Source organism: Oncorhynchus kisutch, linkage group LG25, assembly GCF_002021735.2.
Source record: "Oncorhynchus kisutch isolate 150728-3 linkage group LG25, Okis_V2, whole genome shotgun sequence".
Taxonomy (NCBI): domain Eukaryota; kingdom Metazoa; phylum Chordata; class Actinopteri; order Salmoniformes; family Salmonidae; genus Oncorhynchus; species Oncorhynchus kisutch.
The window spans coordinates 35,750,938-35,773,781 of record NC_034198.2 but is presented as its reverse complement, the minus strand read 5'-3'; the positions used below and the strand labels follow the sequence as shown (position 1 = coordinate 35,773,781).

At 45.2% G+C, this 22,844-nt stretch overlaps 1 protein-coding gene across 1 annotated transcript in view; it reads right to left on the bottom strand.

The window, feature by feature from the left end:
• Positions 1-363: 363 nt before the first annotated feature.
• Positions 364-22,844, bottom strand: part of LOC109885049 (ankyrin repeat and fibronectin type-III domain-containing protein 1-like) — a 112,510-nt gene continuing 90,029 nt past the window's right edge. The window contains 3 exon segments of the mRNA XM_031804548.1: positions 364-3,155; positions 4,621-4,813; positions 5,348-5,570. Of these exon segments, the coding sequence (XP_031660408.1) occupies positions 2,465-3,155; positions 4,621-4,813; positions 5,348-5,570 (1,107 nt within the window). The 3' untranslated portion in view covers positions 364-2,464.

Here is a 22,844-nt window from a genome sequence, read left to right as displayed (position 1 = left end):
TACCTTACTGTGATTGTTTTCAATTAAAATTGTCGAAAAGAAAAATAGCTTCTTAGCAAAGAGCAATTTCTCAAGCAAGACTTTAGCCAGGACTGTCTGGGACAGGTCTGAGTGGGGGAGGGGAAAACTGAAAACTAGACATTATTGACAAGGTAGTTTGGAGCTCTCTTATTGGTCTATTAACTCAATGGCAGAGAGGTTTGGAACTCTCTTATTGGTCTATTAACTCAATGGCAGAGAGATTTGGAACTCTCTTATTGGTCTATTAACTCAATGGCAGAGAGGTTTGGAACTCTCTTATTGGTCTATTAACTCAATGGCAGAGAGATTTGGAACTCTCTTATTGGTCTATTAACTCAATGGCAGAGAGATTTGGAACTCTCTTATTGGTCTATTAACTCAATGGCAGAGAGGTTTGGAACTCTCTTATTGGTCTATTAGTTCATTTACAGCCCCATTCCACTAAAACAGGCTGAAATTACAGGCGTCTTTTCAAACAGCTCTTACACTAAAAGGGCATTTTCATAATTTTCACAATTTCACAGTATTATTCCAGCCTCATAGAGTGGAAATATAAATAAAATACTGGACTGCACTGAGCCCTTTAAGTAGAATAACATCAATTAATCAATGTGCATGCAAAAAAACATAGATATTTAAACAAACAATTCTAAAATTCAACCTGCAATAGAGCATGCTGGGAAATATGATAATGATGGCAGAGGTTTTGGTTCAACTCTGGTTATTTAACACCAACACTGTGGTTCTTTAAATATTTACAGTGCTATATTTAACTACTGAATCAACACTGGAAACGCTACACTGAAAAAGCAACACTAGTTAACACTGGCCAATTTGCTGTGTAGAGAAACACAAGGCTTGTATCTAATATGTAAATCGACAAATGTACCACGAATACCCATCAATTGAAATAGCAACTCCGAGATCTTGCGGCCATCAACACAGATTCAAGTGCAAAGGTAAAGCAGTGCTTTAGTTCATGTTGCATTGGTTATAGGTCATAACAGTTGGAGCCTTGGCTTGGTTCTGAGTTCTACAGTTCAGACAGTTGGCCAGCAACTTGAGTCTCTAGTACATTGTACAGAGAGAGCAAGGATTGTCCCGTCTGTGAGCTACAAACGTCCACGAGCTCAGAGTCAGTTCAGCATGCCTGTCCACAGGGATATGAAGGACAGAGAGAAAGTGATGACAGAAGGAACGAGGCCCACACAAACACACACGGAGGCAGAAACAGACAGGGAAAGGTGGCCGTTTGGATACACTGCGGAGGGATACGTTTTGTTTGCAACGTTCCAAAATTATAGTGCCCCATCCAAATGTCATCAATTATCCATTGTCCAATCGTTCAAAAGCTTGTTACTCAGTATCGTTCACTCCAAGAACATGTTGCTGAGCCGTCGTCCAATCCTGGAGGTCGTTACTGAACCACTGTCAAATGCTAGAGTGTGTTACTGAACATGGGCCAATGCTAGACTTTTTACCTGAGCATCGTCCAATCCTGGGGCCGGTTGCACCGGGTTGTAAGTGGATCGTTAATCTACACCCAACATAAAACGCACTGTACGCCGGCTCTCAAAATGATACCTGTTGCACCACCTGGTCGTACGCCCTTCTATGAGCTATGACTGGGCATAGACTCTACATCTAGTAGGGAGCAGGCGTTGGGTTAAATTGGGACTCTCTTCATCATGATAGCGACCTATATTTTCAAAAGGATATGAGTCTCGTGTTCATATTGTACAACCTGCGCAGGCTTTTGGAGTTGCCTAAGCGTGAGTCAATAGCAAAATAATACACTTGATTTATGTTACATTATAACATGCTAAATGTGTGATATCTATTCCCACAGTGATTCTTTATGGATCCAACCTGTTCTGGTTAAGAAAACATGCATAGTGGTGGGCTTTGCGAAGTGAAGGTAAGTTTAAAACCACCACGAGGATGGGAACAGCCTACGAACGGGTGCTGCCTAGCAACCATCATTTTGAAGCATCAAATCTCATGAACGTGCATTACCTTTGTTATGCCCAACTGGTGCATCCAGACCCTGGAGCACCATGCCAAACCATCATCCAATCCTAGAGCGTGTTACTGATTATCATCCAATCCTAGAGTGTGTTACTGATTATCATCCAATCCTAGAGTGTGTTACTGATTATCATCCAATCCTAGAGTGTGTTACTGATTATCATCCAATCCTAGAGTGTGTTACTGATTATCATCCAATCCCTAGAGTGTGTTACTGATTATCATCCAATCCTAGAGCGTGTTACTGATTATCATCCAATCCTAGAGCGTGTTACTGATTATCATCCAATCCCTAGAGCGTGTTACTGATTATCATCCAATCCCTAGAGTGTGTTACTGATTATCATCCAATCCTAGAGCGTGTTACTGATTATCATCCAATCCCTAGAGCGTGTTACTGATTATCATCCAATCCCTAGAGCGTGCTGCTGAGGATCTCTGACACCTGTGTGTTCGTTTGGTCGTCTGAGTCCACATCCTGGGCTGTTGCTCCTTCAGATGCCTCCTCTCCTGACCCCTCCTCTGTGACAACCACCATCACCCCTGCCCCTCTCTCCCTCCGTCCCTCCATCCCTCTCTCCTCCTCTCCCCAGCCCCTGTTCTCAAGCGATGTTTCCTTACACGGTTCCACAAAGATCCTCCTGACATGGGGCCTGGGCTCCCTCTGCCCCACCCCACTGCCCTCCAGGACACAGGAAGCATGACTAACGTATGTCTCCCCCTGAGGGGATGGGAGATCCAGGGGCAGGTCTGGGTCCTTCTGCCTGGTATAGACCCCCTCAGACAGGGACCCAGTGTGGCTGTCGCTGTAGCTCTTCAACCAGTGCTGGGGCCCAGCGGCCCCGTGGCTTCTGGACAGCAACTTCCGCTTGGTTGGGGGGTTGGCTAGGGGCCGCAGGGGGGTGGAGGAGTGCTGGTCCTGGGTTGTCTTGGAGAGGGAGAGACCCTCCAGGATTTTGGTGCAAGAAAGGGTGGTCTTGGGGAGAATGAGGGCAGGGGAGAAGGGTGGGGCTGAGGATAGGGGGAAGGCGGGGGAGAGGAGTGGGCCTGGGGAGAGGGGGAAGGCGGGGGAGAGAGGGAGGTCTTTGGGATGGCAGATTCTGTACCTGGAAAGGGAAAAAAAAGATCCATTAGGTTATATTCAAGGCTCTGTCAAAAAGACAACACATTAGATTATAGAGGAAAAGAGAGTGGGGGACAGGGACACATCTTTGGAGAGTGGGGGACAGGGACACATCTTTGGAGAGTGGGGGACAGGGACACATCTTTGGAGAGTGAGGGGGACAGGGACACATCTTTGGAGAGTGGGGGACAGGGACACATCTTTGGAGAGTGGGGGACAGGGACACATCTTTGGAGAGTGGAGGACAGGGACACATCTTTGGAGAGTGGGGGACAGGGACACATCTTTGGAGAGTGGGGGACAGGGACACATCTTTGGAGAGTGGGGGACAGGGACACATCTTTGGAGAGTGGGGGACAGGGACACATCTTTGGAGAGTGGGGGACAGGGACACATCTTTGGAGAGTGAGGGGGACAGGGACACATCTTTGGAGAGTGAGGGGGACAGGGACACATCTGAGCTTGTCTATCTGCAGTATTACAGGGTCAGGGGTTAGAGGTCATTCTCTTCCTGAGCTTGTGTATCTGCAGTATGTCAGGGTCACGGTTAGAGGTTGTTAGCAGCTGATGTTATTCTTGAATAACACAGACCCCAAAGCAAATCAGGGGGAGACAAATAGGTTTATTCAAAAATAACAAATCATAGATGTTACGCTGGGAAGTAGATGGTCAATTTTCCTTCTTCCAGGTCCTAAATGATTCTCCACAGAACAAAGTGACAGGATGTAATTTATAACCCCCAACCCTAGTCTGTGGTTGACCAATTAGAGTTCCTTGCAGTCAAATTGGGCCAATGGTCAAATAACAAGTGTCCTGTTTCAGGCTCAATGTATAGACGATTCAGACCAATGAGATCTTGCCACGTAGCTATGAGTCCAGGACTGAAACCCCTACACAGATTTTAATCAGATGTTGAACTGAAAAACAGCTATTTCCATTGATCGTTAATTCCCTATTTACCTCTAGTCCTCTGTGTTGTGTATTATCTTAAAATATTCTTACAAGGTTGTTCTCATACCTGAGCTTGTGTATCTGCAGTACATCGGGGTCAGGGTTAGAGGTCGTCAATGTACCTTAGTTTGTGTATCTGCAGTACGTCAGGGTCAGGGTTAGAGGTCGTTATTGTACCTTAGTTCGTGTATCCGCAGTACGTCAGGGTCAGGGGTTAAAGGTGGTACCTGAGCTTGTGTATCTGCAGTACGTCGGGTCAGGGTTAGAGGTCGTTATTGTACCTTAGTTTGTGTATCTACAGTACGTCAGGGTCAGGGTTAGAGGTCGTTATTGTACCTTAGTTTGTGTATCCGCAGTACGTCAGGGTCAGGGGTCAAAGGTGGTACCTGAGCTTATGTATCTGCAGTACGTCGGGGTCAGGGTTAGAGGTCGTTATTGTACCTTAGTTTGGGTATCTGCAGTACATCAGGGTCAGGGGTTAAAGGTCGTTATTGTACCTTAGTTCGTGTATCTGCAGTACGTCGGGAGCGCTGCCTCCCAGGGCGTGCACAGCCTGCTGGGATAGGTCCTGTTGGGAAGAGTATAGCAGGTCCAGCTCACGGGGGGACAAGGCCTCGCTGGAGTCATAGTCGCTGTCTGTTGGCAGGAACACCTCTGAACAACCGTCCTCATCTGACCCCAGTTGGGAGTCTGAGGGAGGAAGTAGACAGACAGACAGACGGGTCAGAAACAACCCATTGGGCACAGAGGTCAATTCAATGTCTATTCCACGTTGGTTCAACGTAAATTTCATTGAAATTACATGGAAACAACATTGATTCAACCAGTGTGTGCCCAGTGGACACATACAGTCCATGTACAAGACAGTGTTGCACACAGACACAGAACAAGCTATGATTGTAGAGTGGGGGTATGTGTTTAGCATAAAGATAAAGGCCATCCCTGACGTATTTCCACTATGTGGAGAGTGAGGGTGATTTGTTGTTGTTGTTGTTGTTGTTGTTGTTGTTGTTGTTGTTGTTGTATGCACCGTATGTAGAGATGTGAGTGTGTCTGTCTTGAAGTGCTAACACACCCCTCCCTACCCCCCATCCACAAGAGGAGCATCTTCATCATCATCTTCGATGGACAGCCAAGATGGTGTGTGTGTGTGTGTGTGTGTGTGTGTGTGTGTGTGTGTGTGTGTGTGTGTGTGTGCGTGCGTGCGTGTGTCATTCTCCTCACCACTAGCAGCCTTCCTGGGTCGTAGCTCAGGTGAGGGTGATGGTGTGGGTAGGTAGTCCATGGTAGAGGATGCTGAGTCACTCTTCTGTGCCCCCTGGTCTGACTCAGGCTTGCTGGCATTGACCAGGCTGGTGATGGGCACACCGCCACTGGGATGCTTGTAGCGGGCATACTGCAGGGCATCAGTGATCCAACGCAGCTCCTGCCACATCTCATCCAGCTGCTGCAATAGAGAAGAAAACATCATTATACATGCATCATAGTTATTATAGTTAGTTGATTATCATAGTTATTATAGTTCGTTGATTATCATAGTTATTATAGTTAGTTGATTATCATAGTTATTATAGTTAGTTGATTATCATAGTTATTATAGTTCGTTATAGTTGATTATCATAGTTATTATAGTTCGTTATAGTTGATTATCATAGTTATTATAGTTAGTTATAGTTGATTATCATAGTTATTATAGTTAGTTATAGTTGATTATCATAGTTATTATAGTTAGTTATAGTTGATTATCATATTTATTATAGTTAGTTATGGTTGATTATCATAGTTATTATAGTTCGTTATAGTTGATTATCATAGTTATTATAGTTCGTTATAGTTGATTATCATAGTTATTATAGTTCGTTATAGTTGATTATCATAGTTATTATAGTTAGTTATAGTTGATTATCATAGATATCATAGTTAGTTATAGTTGATTATCATAGTTATTATAGTTAGTTATAGTTGATTATCATAGTTATTATAGTTAGTTATAGTTGATTATCATAGTTGTAAAGATTCTCATTCAGCCGCTGCAATAGAGAACAAAGCCCACTCATTATATACATACTACAAATGACAGTTCTAATATAAAGATTCTCATCCAGCTGCTGGGAGGAGAGAGACACAGAGAGTCACATAGTCGCTGTGTATAACAGTTACAGAACATAGAAATGTTGTAGGAGGGGGAGAGAGTGTCTGCAGTGGAGAGAGAGTGTCTGGAGGGGGAGAGAGAGTGTCTGGAGGGGGAGAGAGTGTCTGGAGGGGGAGAGAGTGTCTGGAGGGGGAGAGAGTGTCTGCAGTGGAGAGAGAGTGTCTGGAGGGGGAGAGAGAGTGTCTGGAGGGGGAGGGAGAGTGTCTGGAGGGGGAGAGAGAGTGTCTGCAGTGGAGAGAGAGTGTCTGGAGGGGGAGAGAGAGTGTCTGCAGTGGAGAGAGAGTGTCTGGAGGGGGAGAGGGAGTGTCTGGAGGGGGAGAGAGAGTGTCTGGAGGGGGAGAGAGAGTGTCTGCAGTGGAGAGAGAGTGTCTGGAGGGGGAGAGAGAGTCTGCAGTGGAGAGAGAGTGTCTGGAGGGGGAGAGAGAGTCTGCAGTGGAGAGAGAGTGTCTGGAGGGGGAGAGAGAGTCTGCAGTGGAGAGAGAGTGTCTGGAGGGGGAGAGAGAGTGTCTGGAGGGGGAGAGAGAGTGTCTGGAGGGGGAGAGAGAGTGTCTGGAGGGGTAGAGAGAGTGTCTGCAGTGGAGAGAGAGTGTCTGGAGGGGGAGAGAGAGTGTCTGGAGGGGGAGAGAGAGTGTCTGATCTGGAGGGGGAGAGAGAGTGTCTGGAGGGGGAGAGAGAGTGTCTGGAGGGGGAGAGAGAGTGTCTGGAGGGGGAGAGAGAGTGTCTGGAGGGGGAGAGAGAGAGTGTCTGGAGGGGAGAGAGAGTGTCTGGAGGGGGAGAGAGAGTGTCTGGAGGGGGAGAGAGAGTGTCTGCAGTGGAGAGAGAGTGTCTGGAGGGGGAGAGAGAGTGTCTGGAGGGGGAGAGAGAGTGTCTGGAGGGGGAGAGAGAGTGTCTGGAGGGGGAGAGAGAGTGTCTGCAGTGGAGAGAGAGTGTCTGGAGGGGGAGAGAGAGTCTGCAGTGGAGAGAGAGTGTCTTGGAGGGGGAGAGAGAGTGTCTGGAGGGGGAGAGAGAGTGTCTGGAGGGGGAGAGAGAGTGTCTGGAGGGGGAGAGAGAGTGTCTGCAGTGGAGAGAGAGTGTCTGGAGGGGGAGAGAGAGTGTCTGGAGGGGGAGAGAGAGTGTCTGGAGGGGAGAGAGAGTGTCTGGAGGGGGAGAGAGAGTGTCTGCAGTGGAGAGAGAGTGTCTGGAGGGGGAGAGAGAGTGTCTGGAGGGGGAGAGAGAGTGTCTGGAGGGGGAGAGAGAGTGTCTGGAGGGGGAGAGAGAGTGTCTGCAGTGGAGAGAGAGTGTCTGGAGGGGGAGAGAGAGTGTCTGGAGGGGGAGAGAGAGTGTCTGGAGGGGGAGAGAGAGTGTCTGGAGGGGGAGAGAGAGTGTCTGGGAGAGACAGTGTCTGGAGGGGGAGAGAGAGTGTCTGGAGGGGGAGAGAGAGTGTCTGGAGGGGGAGAGAGAGTGTCTGGAGGGGGGAGAGAGAGTGTCTGGAGGGGGAGGGAGAGTGTCTGGAGGGGGAGAGAGAGTGTCTGGAGGGGAGAGAGAGTGTCTGGAGGGGGAGAGAGAGTGTCTGGAGGGTGAGGGAGAGTGTCTGGAGGGAGAGAGAGAGTGTCTGGAGGGGGAGAGAGAGTGTCTGGAGGGGGAGAGAGAGTGTCTGGAGGGGGAGAGAGAGTGTCTGTGAGGGGGAGAGAGAGTGTCTGGAGGGGGAGAGAGAGTGTCTGCAGTGGAGAGAGAGTGTCTGGAGGGGGAGAGAGAGTGTCTGGAGGGGGAGAGAGAGTGTCTGGAGGGGGAGAGAGAGTGTCTGGAGGGGGAGAGAGAGTGTCTGCAGTGGAGAGAGAGTGTCTGGAGGGGGAGAGAGAGTCTGCAGTGGAGAGAGAGTGTCTGGAGGGGAGAGAGAGTGTCTGGAGGGGGAGAGAGAGTGTCTGGAGGGGGAGAGAGAGTGTCTGGAGGGGGAGAGAGAGTGTCTGGAGGGGAGAGAGAGTGTCTGCAGTGGAGAGAGAGTGTCTGGAGGGGGAGAGAGAGTGTCTGGAGGGGGAGAGAGAGTGTCTGGAGGGGGAGAGAGAGTGTCTGCAGTGGAGAGAGAGTGTCTGGAGGGGGAGAGAGAGTGTCTGGAGGGGGAGAGAGAGTGTCTGGAGGGGGAGAGAGAGTGTCTGGAGGGGGAGAGAGAGTGTCTGGAGGGGGAGAGAGAGTGTCTGCAGTGGAGAGAGAGTGTCTGGAGGGGGAGAGAGAGTGTCTGGAGGGGGAGAGAGAGTGTCTGGAGGGGGAGAGAGAGTGTCTGCAGTGGAGAGAGAGTGTCTGGAGGGGGAGAGAGAGTGTCTGGAGGGGGAGAGAGAGTGTCTGGAGGGGGAGAGAGAGTGTCTGGAGGGGGAGAGAGAGTGTCTGCAGTGGAGAGAGAGTGTCTGGAGGGGGAGAGAGAGTGTCTGGAGGGGGAGAGAGAGTGTCTGGGAGAGACAGTGTCTGGAGGGGGAGAGAGAGTGTCTGGAGGGGGAGAGAGAGTGTCTGGAGGGGGAGAGAGAGTGTCTGGAGGGGGAGAGAGAGTGTCTGGAGGGGGAGGGAGAGTGTCTGGAGGGGGAGAGAGAGTGTTGGAGGGGGAGAGAGAGTGTCTGGAGGGGGAGAGAGAGTGTCCTGGAGGGTGAGGGAGAGTGTCTGGAGGGAGAGAGAGAGTGTCTGGAGGGGGAGAGAGAGTGTCTGGAGGGGGAGAGAGAGTGTCTGGAGGGGGAGAGAGAGTGTCTGGAGGGGGAGGGAGAGTGTCTGGAGGGGAGAGAGAGTGTCTGGAGGGGGAGAGAGAGTGTCTGGAGGGGGAGAGAGAGTGTCTGGAGGGGGGGAGAGAGTGTCTGGAGGGTGAGGGAGAGTGTCTGGAGGGTGAGGGAGAGTGTCTGGAGGGGAGAGAGAGTGTCTGGAGGGGGAGAGAGAGTGTCTGGAGGGGGAGAGAGAGTGTCTGGAGAGGGAGGGAGAGTGTCTGGAGGGGGAGAGAGAGTGTCTGGAGGGGGAGGGAGAGTGTCTGGAGGGGGAGAGAGAGTGTCTGGAGGGGGAGGGAGAGTGTCTGGAGGGGGAGAGAGAGTGTCTGCAGGGGGAGAGAGAGTGTCTTGAGGGGGAGAGAGAGTGTCCATAGAGAATAAAAATGACATCACATGGAAGTGTTTTGTCCTCAGCCTTACCCAGTCCGACACAAACCGTGGTACTGGCACAGATTATTACAAAGCTTCAAGAGTGTTTGAAGCATTGAATAGATGCAAAGATACAGGTAGAGAACCATGAACATCACGTGACCACTGGCTACTGATGCTGAGAGGTTGTACAGTAGCTTAAGGTTTATAGCAGGTTACTGATGCTGAGAGGGTGTACAGTAGCTTAAGGTTTATAGCAGGTTACTGATGCTGAGAGGTTGTACAGTAGCTTAAGGTTTATAGCAGGTTACTGATGCTGAGAGGTTGTACAGTAGCTTATAAAGGTTTATAGCAGGTTACTGATGCTGAGAGGTTGTACAGTAGCTTAAGGTTTATAGCAGGTTGCTGATGCTGAGAGGTTGTACAGTATGGTACAGTAGCTAAAGGTTTATAGCATGTTACTGATGCTGAGAGGTTGTACAGTAGCTTAAGGTTTATAGCAGGTTACTGATGCTGAGAGGTAGCATAGTAGCTTAAGGTTTATAGCAGGTTACTGATGCTGAGAGGTTGTACAGTAGCTTAAGGTTTATAGCAGGTTACTGATGCTGAGAAGTTGTACAGTATGGTACAGTAGCTTAAGGTTTATAAGCAGGTTACTGATGCTGAGAAGTTGTACAGTAGCTTAAGGTTTATAGCAGGTTACTGATGCTGAGAGGGTGTACAGTAGCTTAAGGTTTATAGCAGGTTACTGATGCTGAGAGGTTGTACAGTATGGTACAGTAGCTTAAGGTTTATAGCAGGTTACTGATGCTGAGAAGTTGTACAGTAGCTTAAGGTTTATAGCAGGTTACTGATGCTGAGAAGTTGTACAGTAGCTTAAGGTTTATAGCAGGTTACTGATGCTGAGAGGGTGTACAGTAGCTTAAGGTTTATAGCAGGTTACTGATGCTGAGAGGTTGTACAGTATGGTACAGTAGCTTAAGGTTTATAGCAGGTTACTGATGCTGAGAAGTTGTACAGTAGCTTAAGGTTTATAGCAGGTTACTGATGCTGAGAGGGTGTACAGTAGCTTAAGGTTTATAGCAGGTTACTGATGCTGAGAGGGTGTACAGTAGCTTAAGGTTTATAGCAGGTTACTGATGCTGAGAGGTTGTACAGTAGCTCAAGGTTGATAGCAGGTTACTGATGCTGAGAGGTTGTACAGTATGGTACAGTAGCTTAAGGTTTATAGCAGGTTACTGATGCTGAGAGGGTGTACAGTAGCTTAAGGTTTATAGCAGGTTACTGATGCTGAGAGGTAGCACAGTAGCTTAAGGTTTATAGCAGGTTACTGATGCTGAGAGGGTGTACAGTAGCTTAAGGTTGATAGCAGGTTACTGATGCTGAGAGGTTGTACAGTAGCTTAAGGTTTATAGCAGGTTACTGATGCTGAGAAGTTGTCCAGTATGGTACAGTAGCTTAAGGTTTATAAGCAGGTTACTGATGCTGAGAAGTTGTACAGTAGCTTAAGGTTTATAGCAGGTTACTGATGCTGAGAGGGTGTACAGTAGCTTAAGGTTTATAGCAGGTTACTGATGCTGAGAGGTTTGTACAGTATGGTACAGTAGCTTAAGGTTTATAGCAGGTTACTGATGCTGAGAAGTTGTACAGTAGCTTAAGGTTTATAGCAGGTTACTGATGCTGAGAAGTTGTACAGTAGCTTAAGGTTTATAGCAGGTTACTGATGCTGAGATGGTGTACAGTAGCTTAAGGTTTATAGCAGGTTACTGATGCTGAGAGGTTGTACAGTATGGTACAGTAGCTTAAGGTTTATAGCAGGTTACTGATGCTGAGAAGTTGTACAGTAGCTTAAGGTTTATAGCAGGTTACTGATGCTGAGAGGGTGTACAGTAGCTTAAGGTTTATAGCAGGTTACTGATGCTGAGAGGTTGTACAGTAGCTTAAGGTTTATAGCAGGTTACTGATGCTGAGAGGTTGTACAGTATGGTACAGTAGCTTAAGGTGTATAGCAGGTTACTGATGCTGAGAAGTTGTACAGTAGCTTAAGGTTTATAGCAGGTTACTGATGCTGAGAGGGTGTACAGTAGCTTAAGGTTTATAGCAGGTTACTGATGCTGAGAGGTTGTACAGTAGCTTAAGGTTTATAGCAGGTTACTGATGCTGAGAGGTTGTACAGTATGGTACAGTAGCTTAAGGTTTATAGCAGGTTACTGATGCTGAGAAGTTGTACAGTAGCTTAAGGTTTATAGCAGGTTACTGATGCTGAGAAGTTGTACAGTAGCTTAAGGTTTATAGCAGGTTACTGATGCTGAGAGGGTGTACAGTAGCTTAAGGTTTATAGCAGGTTACTGATGCTGAGAGGTTGTACAGTATGGTACAGTAGCTTAAGGTTTATAGCAGGTTACTGATGCTGAGAAGTTGTACAGTAGCTTAAGGTTTATAGCAGGTTACTGATGCTGAGAGGGTGTACAGTAGCTTAAGGTTTATAGCAGGTTACTGATGCTGAGAGGGTGTACAGTAGCTTAAGGTTTATAGCAGGTTACTGATGCTGAGAGGGTGTACAGTAGCTTAAGGTTTATAGCAGGTTACTGATGCTGAGAGGTTGTATAGTAGCTTAAGGTTGATAGCAGGTTACTGATGCTGAGAGGTTGTACAGTATGGTACAGTAGCTTAAGGTTTATAGCAGGTTACTGATGCTGAGAGGGGTGTACAGTAGCTTAAGGTTTATAGCAGGTTACTGATGCTGAGAGGTAGCACAGTAGCTTAAGGTTTATAGCAGGTTACTGATGCTGAGAGGGTGTACAGTAGCTTAAGGTTGATAGCAGGTTACTGATGCTGAGAGGTTGTACAGTAGCTTAAGGTTTATAGCAGGTTACTGATGCTGAGAAATTGTACAGTATGGTACAGTAGCTTAAGGTTTATAAGCAGGTTACTGATGCTGAGAAGTTGTATAGTAGCTTAAAGTTTATAGCAGGTTAGTGATGCTGAGAGGGTGTACAGTAGCTTAAGGTTTATAGCAGGTTACTGATGCTGAGAGGGTGTACAGTAGCTTAAGGTTTATAGCAGGTTACTGATGCTGAGAGGTTGTACAGTATGGTACAGTAGCTTAAGGTTTATAGCAGGTTACTGATGCTGAGAAGTTGTACAGTAGCTTAAGGTTTATAGCAGGTTACTGATGCTGAGAAGTTGTACAGTAGCTTAAGGTTTATAGCAGGTTACTGATGCTGAGATGGTGTACAGTAGCTTAAGGTTTATAGCAGGTTACTGATGCTGAGAGGTTGTACAGTATGGTACAGTAGCTTAAGGTTTATAGCAGGTTACTGATGCTGAGAAGTTGTACAGTAGCTTAAGGTTTATAGCAGGTTACTGATGCTGAGAAGTTGTACAGTAGCTTAAGGTTTATAGCAGGTTACTGATGCTGAGATGGTGTACAGTAGCTTAAGGTATATAGCAGGTTACTGATGCTGAGAGATTGTACAGTATGGTACAGTAGCTTAAGGTTTATAGCAGGTTACTGATGCTGAGAAGTTGTACAGTAGCTTAAGGTTTATAGCAGGTTACTGATGCTGAGAGGGTGTACAGTAGCTTAAGGTTTATAGCAGGTTACTGATGCTGAGAGGGTGTACAGTAGCTTAAGGTTTATAGCAGGTTACTGATGCTGAGAGGTTGTACAGTAGCTTAAGGTTGATAGCAGGTTACTGATGCTGAGAGGTTGTACAGTATGGTACAGTAGCTTAAGGTTTATAGCAGGTTACTGATGCTGAGAGGTTGTACAGTAGCTTAAGGTTTATAGCAGGTTACTGATGCTGAGAGGTAGCACAGTAGCTTAAGGTTTATAGCAGGTTACTGATGCTGAGAGGGTGTACAGTAGCTTAAGGTTGATAGCAGGTTACTGATGCTGAGAGGTTGTACAGTAGCTTAAGGTTTATAGCAGGTTACTGATGCTGAGAAGTTGTACAGTATGGTACAGTAGCTTAAGGTTTATAAGCAGGTTGCTGATGCTGAGAAGTTGTATAGTAGCTTAAAGTTTATAGCAGGTTACTGATGCTGAGAGGGTGTACAGTAGCTTAAGGTTTATAGCAGGTTACTGATGCTGAGAGGTTGTACAGTAGCTTAAGGTTTATAGCAGGTTACTGATGCTGAGAGGTTGTACAGTATGGTACAGTAGCTTAAGGTTTATAGCAGGTTACTGATGCTGAGAAGTTGTACAGTAGCTTAAGGTTTATAGCAGGTTACTGATGCTGAGAAGTTGTACAGTAGCTTAAGGTTTATAGCAGGTTACTGATGCTGAGATGGTGTACAGTAGCTTAAGGTTTATAGCAGGTTACTGATGCTGAGAGGTTGTACAGTATGGTACAGTAGCTTAAGGTTTATAGCAGGTTACTGATGCTGAGAAGTTGTACAGTAGCTTAAGGTTTATAGCAGGTTACTGATGCTGAGAAGTTGTACAGTAGCTTAAGGTTTATAGCAGGTTACTGATGCTGAGATGGTGTACAGTAGCTTAAGGTTTATAGCAGGTTACTGATGCTGAGAGGTTGTACAGTATGGTACAGTAGCTTAAGGTTTATAGCAGGTTACTGATGCTGAGAAGTTGTACAGTAGCTTAAGGTTTATAGCAGGTTACTGATGCTGAGAGGGTGTACAGTAGCTTAAGGTTTATAGCAGGTTACTGATGCTGAGAGGTTGTACAGTAGCTTAAGGTTTATAGCAGGTTACTGATGCTGAGAGGTTGTACAGTATGGTACAGTAGCTTAAGGTGTATAGCAGGTTACTGATGCTGAGAAGTTGTACAGTAGCTTAAGGTTTATAGCAGGTTACTGATGCTGAGAGGGTGTACAGTAGCTTAAGGTTTATAGCAGGTTACTGATGCTGAGAGGTTGTACAGTAGCTTAAGGTTTAAAGCAGGTTACTGATGCTGAGAGGTTGTACAGTATGGTATAGTAGCTTAAGGTTTATAGCAGGTTACTGATGCTGAGAAGTTGTACAGTAGCTTAAGGTTTATAGCAGGTTACTGATGCTGAGAAGTTGTACAGTAGCTTAAGGTTTATAGCAGGTTACTGATGCTGAGAGGTTGTACAGTATGGTACAGTAGCTTAAGGTTTATAGCAGGTTACTGATGCTGAGAAGTTGTACAGTAGCTTAAGGTTTATAGCAGGTTACTGATGCTGAGAAGTTGTACAGTAGCTTAAGGTTTATAGCAGGTTACTGATGCTGAGATGGTGTACAGTAGCTTAAGGTATATAGCAGGTTACTGATGCTGAGAGATTGTACAGTATGGTACAGTAGCTTAAGGTTTATAGCAGGTTACTGATGCTGAGAAGTTGTACAGTAGCTTAAGGTTTATAGCAGGTTACTGATGCTGAGAGGGTGTACAGTAGCTTAAGGTTTATAGCAGGTTACTGATGCTGAGAGGGTGTACAGTAGCTTAAGGTTTATAGCAGGTTACTGATGCTGAGAGGTTGTACAGTAGCTTAAGGTTGATAGCAGGTTACTGATGCTGAGAGGTTGTACAGTATGGTACAGTAGCTTAAGGTTTATAGCAGGTTACTGATGCTGAGAGGTTGTACAGTAGCTTAAGGTTTATAGCAGGTTACTGATGCTGAGAGGTAGCACAGTAGCTTAAGGTTTATAGCAGGTTACTGATGCTGAGAGGGTGTACAGTAGCTTAAGGTTGATAGCAGGTTACTGATGCTGAGAGGTTGTACAGTAGCTTAAGGTTTATAGCAGGTTACTGATGCTGAGAAGTTGTACAGTATGGTACAGTAGCTTAAGGTTTATAAGCAGGTTGCTGATGCTGAGAAGTTGTATAGTAGCTTAAAGTTTATAGCAGGTTACTGATGCTGAGAGGGTGTACAGTAGCTTAAGGTTTATAGCAGGTTACTGATGCTGAGAGGTTGTACAGTAGCTTAAGGTTTATAGCAGGTTACTGATGCTGAGAGGTTGTACAGTATGGTACAGTAGCTTAAGGTTTATAGCAGGTTACTGATGCTGAGAAGTTGTACAGTAGCTTAAGGTTTATAGCAGGTTACTGATGCTGAGAAGTTGTACAGTAGCTTAAGGTTTATAGCAGGTTACTGATGCTGAGATGGTGTACAGTAGCTTAAGGTTTATAGCAGGTTACTGATGCTGAGAGGTTGTACAGTATGGTACAGTAGCTTAAGGTTTATAGCAGGTTACTGATGCTGAGAAGTTGTACAGTAGCTTAAGGTTTATAGCAGGTTACTGATGCTGAGAGGGTGTACAGTAGCTTAAGGTTTATAGCAGGTTACTGATGCTGAGAGGTTGTACAGTAGCTTAAGGTTTATAGCAGGTTACTGATGCTGAGAGGTTGTACAGTATGGTACAGTAGCTTAAGGTGTATAGCAGGTTACTGATGCTGAGAAGTTGTACAGTAGCTTAAGGTTTATAGCAGGTTACTGATGCTGAGAGGGTGTACAGTAGCTTAAGGTTTATAGCAGGTTACTGATGCTGAGAGGTTGTACAGTAGCTTAAGGTTTAAAGCAGGTTACTGATGCTGAGAGGTTGTACAGTATGGTACAGTAGCTTAAGGTTTATAGCAGGTTACTGATGCTGAGAAGTTGTACAGTAGCTTAAGGTTTATAGCAGGTTACTGGTGCTGAGAAGTTGTACAGTAGCTTAAGGTTTATAGCAGGTTACTGATGCTGAGAGGTTGTACAGTATGGTACAGTAGCTTAAGGTTTATAGCAGGTTACTGATGCTGAGAGGTAGCATAGTAGCTTAAGGTTTATAGCAGGTTACTGATGCTGAGAGGGTGTACAGTAGCTTAAGGTTGATAGCAGGTTACTGATGCTGAGAGGTTGTACAGTAGCTTAAGGTTTAAAGCAGGTTACTGATGCTGAGAAGTTGTACAGTATGGTACAGTAGCTTAAGGTTTATAAGCAGGTTACTGATGCTGAGAAGTTGTACAGTAGCTTAAGGTTTATAGCAGGTTACTGATGCTGAGAGGGTGTACAGTAGCTTAAGGTTTATAGCAGGTTACTGATGCTGAGAGGTTGTACAGTATGGTACAGTAGCTTAAGTTTTATAGCAGGTTACTGATGCTGAGAAGTTGTACAGTAGCTTAAGGTTTATAGCAGGTTACTGATGCTGAGAAGTTGTACAGTAGCTGAAGGTTTATAGCAGGTTACTGATGCTGAGAGGGTGTACAGTAGCTTAAGGTTTATAGCAGGTTACTGATGCTGAGAGGTTGTACAGTATGGTACAGTAGCTTAAGGTTTATAGCAGGTTACTGATGCTGAGAAGTTGAACAGTAGCTTAAGGTTTATAGCAGGTTACTGATGCTGAGAGGGTGTACAGTAGCTTAAGGTTTATAGCAGGTTACTGATGCTGAGAGGTTGTACAGTAGCTTAAGGTTTATAGCAGGTTACTGATGCTGAGAGGTAGCACAGTAGCTTAAGGTTTATAGCAGGTTACTGATGCTGAGAGGGTGTACAGTAGCTTAAGGTTGATAGCAGGTTACTGATGCTGAGAGGTTGTACAGTAGCTTAAGGTTTATAGCAGGTTACTGATGCTGAGAAGTTGTACAGTATGGTACAGTAGCTTAAGGTTTATAAGCAGGTTACTGATGCTGAGAAGTTGTATAGTAGCTTAAAGTTTATAGCAGGTTACTGATGCTGAGAGGGTGTACAGTAGCTTAAGGTTCATAGCAGGTTACTGATGCTGAGAGGGTGTACAGTAGCTTAAGGTTTATAGCAGGTTACTGATGCTGAGAGGTTGTACAGTATGGTACAGTAGCTTAAGGTTTATAGCAGGTTACTGATGCTGAGAAGTTGTACAGTAGCTTAAGGTTTATAGCAGGTTACTGATGCTGAGAAGTTGTACAGTAGCTTAAGGTTTATAGCAGGTTACTGATGCTGAGAGGGTGTACAGTATGGTACAGTAGCTTAAGGTTTATAGCAGGTTACTGATGCTGAGAAGTTGTACAGTAGCTTAAGGTTTATAGCAGGTTACTGATGCTGAGAGGGTGTACAGTAGCTTAAGGTTTATAGCAGGTTACTGATGCTGAGAGGGTGTACAGTAGCTTAAGGTTTATAGCAGGTTACTGATGCTGAGAGGTTGTACAGTAGCTTAAGGTTGATAGCAGGTTACTGATGCTGAGAGGTTGTACAGTATGGTACAGTAGCTTAAGGTTTATAGCAGGTTACTGATGCTGAGAGGTTGTACAGTAGCTTAAGGTTTATAGCAGGTTACTGATGCTGAGAGGTAGCACAGTAGCTTAAGGTTTATAGCAGGTTACTGATGCTGAGAGGGTGTACAGTAGCTTAAGGTTGATAGCAGGTTACTGATGCTGAGAGGTTGTACAGTAGCTTAAGGTTTATAGCAGGTTACTGATGCTGAGAAGTTGTACAGTATGGTACAGTAGCTTAAGGTTTATAAGCAGGTTGCTGATGCTGAGAAGTTGTATAGTAGCTTAAAGTTTATAGCAGGTTACTGATGCTGAGAGGGTGTACAGTAGCTTAAGGTTTATAGCAGGTTACTGATGCTGAGAGGTTGTACAGTAGCTTAAGGTTTATAGCAGGTTACTGATGCTGAGAGGTTGTACAGTATGGTACAGTAGCTTAAGGTTTATAGCAGGTTACTGATGCTGAGAAGTTGTACAGTAGCTTAAGGTTTATAGCAGGTTACTGATGCTGAGAAGTTGTACAGTAGCTTAAGGTTTATAGCAGGTTACTGATGCTGAGATGGTGTACAGTAGCTTAAGGTTTATAGCAGGTTACTGATGCTGAGAGGTTGTACAGTATGGTACAGTAGCTTAAGGTTTATAGCAGGTTACTGATGCTGAGAAGTTGTACAGTAGCTTAAGGTTTATAGCAGGTTACTGATGCTGAGAAGTTGTACAGTAGCTTAAGGTTTATAGCAGGTTACTGATGCTGAGATGGTGTACAGTAGCTTAAGGTTTATAGCAGGTTACTGATGCTGAGAGGTTGTACAGTATGGTACAGTAGCTTAAGGTTTATAGCAGGTTACTGATGCTGAGAAGTTGTACAGTAGCTTAAGGTTTATAGCAGGTTACTGATGCTGAGAGGGTGTACAGTAGCTTAAGGTTTATAGCAGGTTACTGATGCTGAGAGGTTGTACAGTAGCTTAAGGTTTATAGCAGGTTACTGATGCTGAGAGGTTGTACAGTATGGTACAGTAGCTTAAGGTGTATAGCAGGTTACTGATGCTGAGAAGTTGTACAGTAGCTTAAGGTTTATAGCAGGTTACTGATGCTGAGAGGGTGTACAGTAGCTTAAGGTTTATAGCAGGTTACTGATGCTGAGAGGTTGTACAGTAGCTTAAGGTTTAAAGCAGGTTACTGATGCTGAGAGGTTGTACAGTATGGTACAGTAGCTTAAGGTTTATAGCAGGTTACTGATGCTGAGAAGTTGTACAGTAGCTTAAGGTTTATAGCAGGTTACTGGTGCTGAGAAGTTGTACAGTAGCTTAAGGTTTATAGCAGGTTACTGATGCTGAGAGGTTGTACAGTATGGTACAGTAGCTTAAGGTTTATAGCAGGTTACTGATGCTGAGAGGTAGCATAGTAGCTTAAGGTTTATAGCAGGTTACTGATGCTGAGAGGGTGTACAGTAGCTTAAGGTTGATAGCAGGTTACTGATGCTGAGAGGTTGTACAGTAGCTTAAGGTTTAAAGCAGGTTACTGATGCTGAGAAGTTGTACAGTATGGTACAGTAGCTTAAGGTTTATAAGCAGGTTACTGATGCTGAGAAGTTGTACAGTAGCTTAAGGTTTATAGCAGGTTACTGATGCTGAGAGGGTGTACAGTAGCTTAAGGTTTATAGCAGGTTACTGATGCTGAGAGGTTGTACAGTATGGTACAGTAGCTTAAGTTTTATAGCAGGTTACTGATGCTGAGAAGTTGTACAGTAGCTTAAGGTTTATAGCAGGTTACTGATGCTGAGAAGTTGTACAGTAGCTGAAGGTTTATAGCAGGTTACTGATGCTGAGAGGGTGTACAGTAGCTTAAGGTTTATAGCAGGTTACTGATGCTGAGAGGTTGTACAGTATGGTACAGTAGCTTAAGGTTTATAGCAGGTTACTGATGCTGAGAAGTTGTACAGTAGCTTAAGGTTTATAGCAGGTTACTGATGCTGAGAGGGTGTACAGTAGCTTAAGGTTTATAGCAGGTTACTGATGCTGAGAGGTTGTACAGTAGCTTAAGGTTTATAGCAGGTTACTGATGCTGAGAGGTAGCACAGTAGCTTAAGGTTTATAGCAGGTTACTGATGCTGAGAGGGTGTACAGTAGCTTAAGGTTGATAGCAGGTTACTGATGCTGAGAGGTTGTACAGTAGCTTAAGGTTTATAGCAGGTTACTGATGCTGAGAAGTTGTACAGTATGGTACAGTAGCTTAAGGTTTATAAGCAGGTTACTGATGCTGAGAAGTTGTATAGTAGCTTAAAGTTTATAGCAGGTTACTGATGCTGAGAGGGTGTACAGTAGCTTAAGGTTTATAGCAGGTTACTGATGCTGAGAGGGTGTACAGTAGCTTAAGGTTTATAGCAGGTTACTGATGCTGAGAGGTTGTACAGTATGGTACAGTAGCTTAAGGTTTATAGCAGGTTACTGATGCTGAGAAGTTGTACAGTAGCTTAAGGTTTATAGCAGGTTACTGATGCTGAGAAGTTGTACAGTAGCTTAAGGTTTATAGCAGGTTACTGATGCTGAGAGGTTGTACAGTATGGTACAGTAGCTTAAGGTTTATAGCAGGTTACTGATGCTGAGAAGTTGTACAGTAGCTTAAGGTTTATAGCAGGTTACTGATGCTGAGAGGGTGTACAGTAGCTTAAGGTTTATAGCAGGTTACTGATGCTGAGAGGTTGTACAGTAGCTTAAGGTTTATAGCAGGTTACTGATGCTGAGAGGTTGAACAGTATGGTACAGTAGCTTAAGGTGTATAGCAGGTTACTGATGCTGAGAAGTTGTACAGTAGCTTAAGGTTTATAGCAGGTTACTGATGCTGAGAGGGTGTACAGTAGCTTAAGGTTTATAGCAGGTTACTGATGCTGAGAGGTTGTACAGTAGCTTAAGGTTTATAGCAGGTTACTGATGCTGAGAGGTTGTACAGTATGGTACAGTAGCTTAAGGTTTATAGCAGGTTACTGATGCTGGGAAGTTGTACAGTAGCTTAAGGTTTATAGCAGGTTACTGATGCTGAGAAGTTGTACAGTAGCTTAAGGTTTATAGCAGGTTACTGATGCTGAGAGGTTGTACAGTATGGTACAGTAGCTTAAGGTTTATAGCAGGTTACTGATGCTGAGAGGTTGTACAGTAGCTTAAGGTTTATAGCAGGTTACTGATGCTGAGAGGGTGTACAGTAGCTTAAGGTTTATAGCATGTTACTGATGCTGAGAGGTTGTACAGTAGCTTAAGGTTTATAGCAGGTTACTGATGCTGAGAGGGTGTACAGTAGCTTAAGGTTTATAGCAGGTTACTGATGCTGAGAGGTTGTACAGTAGCTTAAGGTTGATAGCAGGTTACTGATGCTGAGAAGTTGTACAGTATGGTACAGTAGCTTAAGGTTTATAGCAGGTTTCTATTTCACTCATAGGGACAACACTGTTCACACATAGTCCTGATCACATCACAGCAGAGATAGTCTTGATTACATCACAGCAGAGATAGTCCTGATTACATCACAGCAGAGATAGTCCTGATTACATCACAGCAGAGATAGTCCTGATCACATCACAGCAGAGATAGTCCTGATCACATCACAGCAGAGATAGTCCTGATCACATCACAGCAGAGATAGTCCTGATCACAGCAGAGATAGTCCTGATCACATCACAGCAGAGATAGTCCTGATTACATCACAGCAACCTTGAGAAGCAGCAGAGAACCTTTGGTGTGCAGTGGGTCATTATTATGGGCACAGTGTGCTTTCTATACTATAGGTTTGTCCCCCAAATGGCACCCTATTCCCTATATAGTTCACTACTTGTCTCCAGGGCCCATAGGAGTAGTGCACTATGTAGGGAATAGGGTGTCATTTGGGGGACACACTTATAGTATAGAAAGCACACTGTGCCCATAATAATGTCCCACTGCACAGCAACTCCCTTCTCTCATTCTTTACGTCACTCCAAACCTCCCCTATCATCCTACAAGAAACATGGTATAAAGGAGACGGACCCACTGGTTGCCCTCTAGGTTACAGAGAGCTGGTGGTCTCATCCATCAAACTACAGTACCAGGTGTGAAACATGGTATAGAGGAGACAGACCCACTGGTTGCCCTCTAGGTTACAGAGAGCTGGTAGTACCATCCACCAAACTACAGTACCAGGTGTGAAACATGGTATAGAGGATATGGACCCACTGGTTGCCCTCTAGGTTACAGAGAGCTGGTGGTCTCATCCACCAAACTACAGTACCAGGTGTGAAACATGGTATAGAGGAGACAGACCCACTGGTTGCCCTCTAGGTTACAGAGAGCTGGTGGTCTCATCCACCAAACTACAGTACCAGGTGTGAAACATGGTATAGAGGAGACAGACCCACTGGTTGCCCTCTAGGTTACAGAGAGCTGGTAGTACCATCCACCAAACTACAGTACCAGGTGTGAAACATGGTATAGAGGAGACAGACCCACTGGTTGCCCTCTAGGTTACAGAGAGCTGGTAGTACCATCCACCAAACTACAGTACCAGGTGTGAAACATGGTATAGAGGCGACAGACCCACTGGTTGCCCTCTAGGTTACAGAGAGCTGGTGGTCTCATCCACCAAACTACAGTACCAGGTGTGAAACATGGTATAGAGGAGATGGACCCACTGGTTGCCCTCTAGGTTACAGAGAGCTGGTAGTACCATCCACCAAACTACAGTACCAGGTGTGAAACAGGGAAGGGACATGCTAATTTGATATTGAGCAGACCTAACTCTCTCTATTAAACTAATCAAAACAGGAACATTTTACATTTGGCTAGAAATTCAAAAGGAAATTATCTTAACAGAGAAAAATGTCCTCCTGTGTGCTACCTATATACCCCCACTACAATCCCCATATTTTAATGAAGACAGTTTCTCCATCCTGGAGGGGGAAATCAAGCATTTCCAGGCCCAGGGACAGGTACTAGTCTGTGGCGACCTAAATGCCAGAACTGGACACGAACCTGACACCCTCAGCACACAGGGGGACAAACACCTGCCTGGAGGTGACAGCATTCCCTCCCCCATATGCCCCCCTAGGCACAACTATGACAACATAACCAACAATAACGGGTCACAACTCCTGCAGCGCTGGGTATGTACATAGTCAATGGTAGGCTTCGAGGGGACTCCTATGGTAGGTACACCTATAGCTCATCTGTTGGCAGTAGTACTGGAGACTACTTTATCACTGACCTCAACCCAGAGTCTCTCAGAGGGTTCACAGTCAGCCCACTGACTCTCCTATCAGATCCCAGCAAAATTGCAGTCTACTTGAACAGAGCAATACTCAATCATGAGGCATCAAAG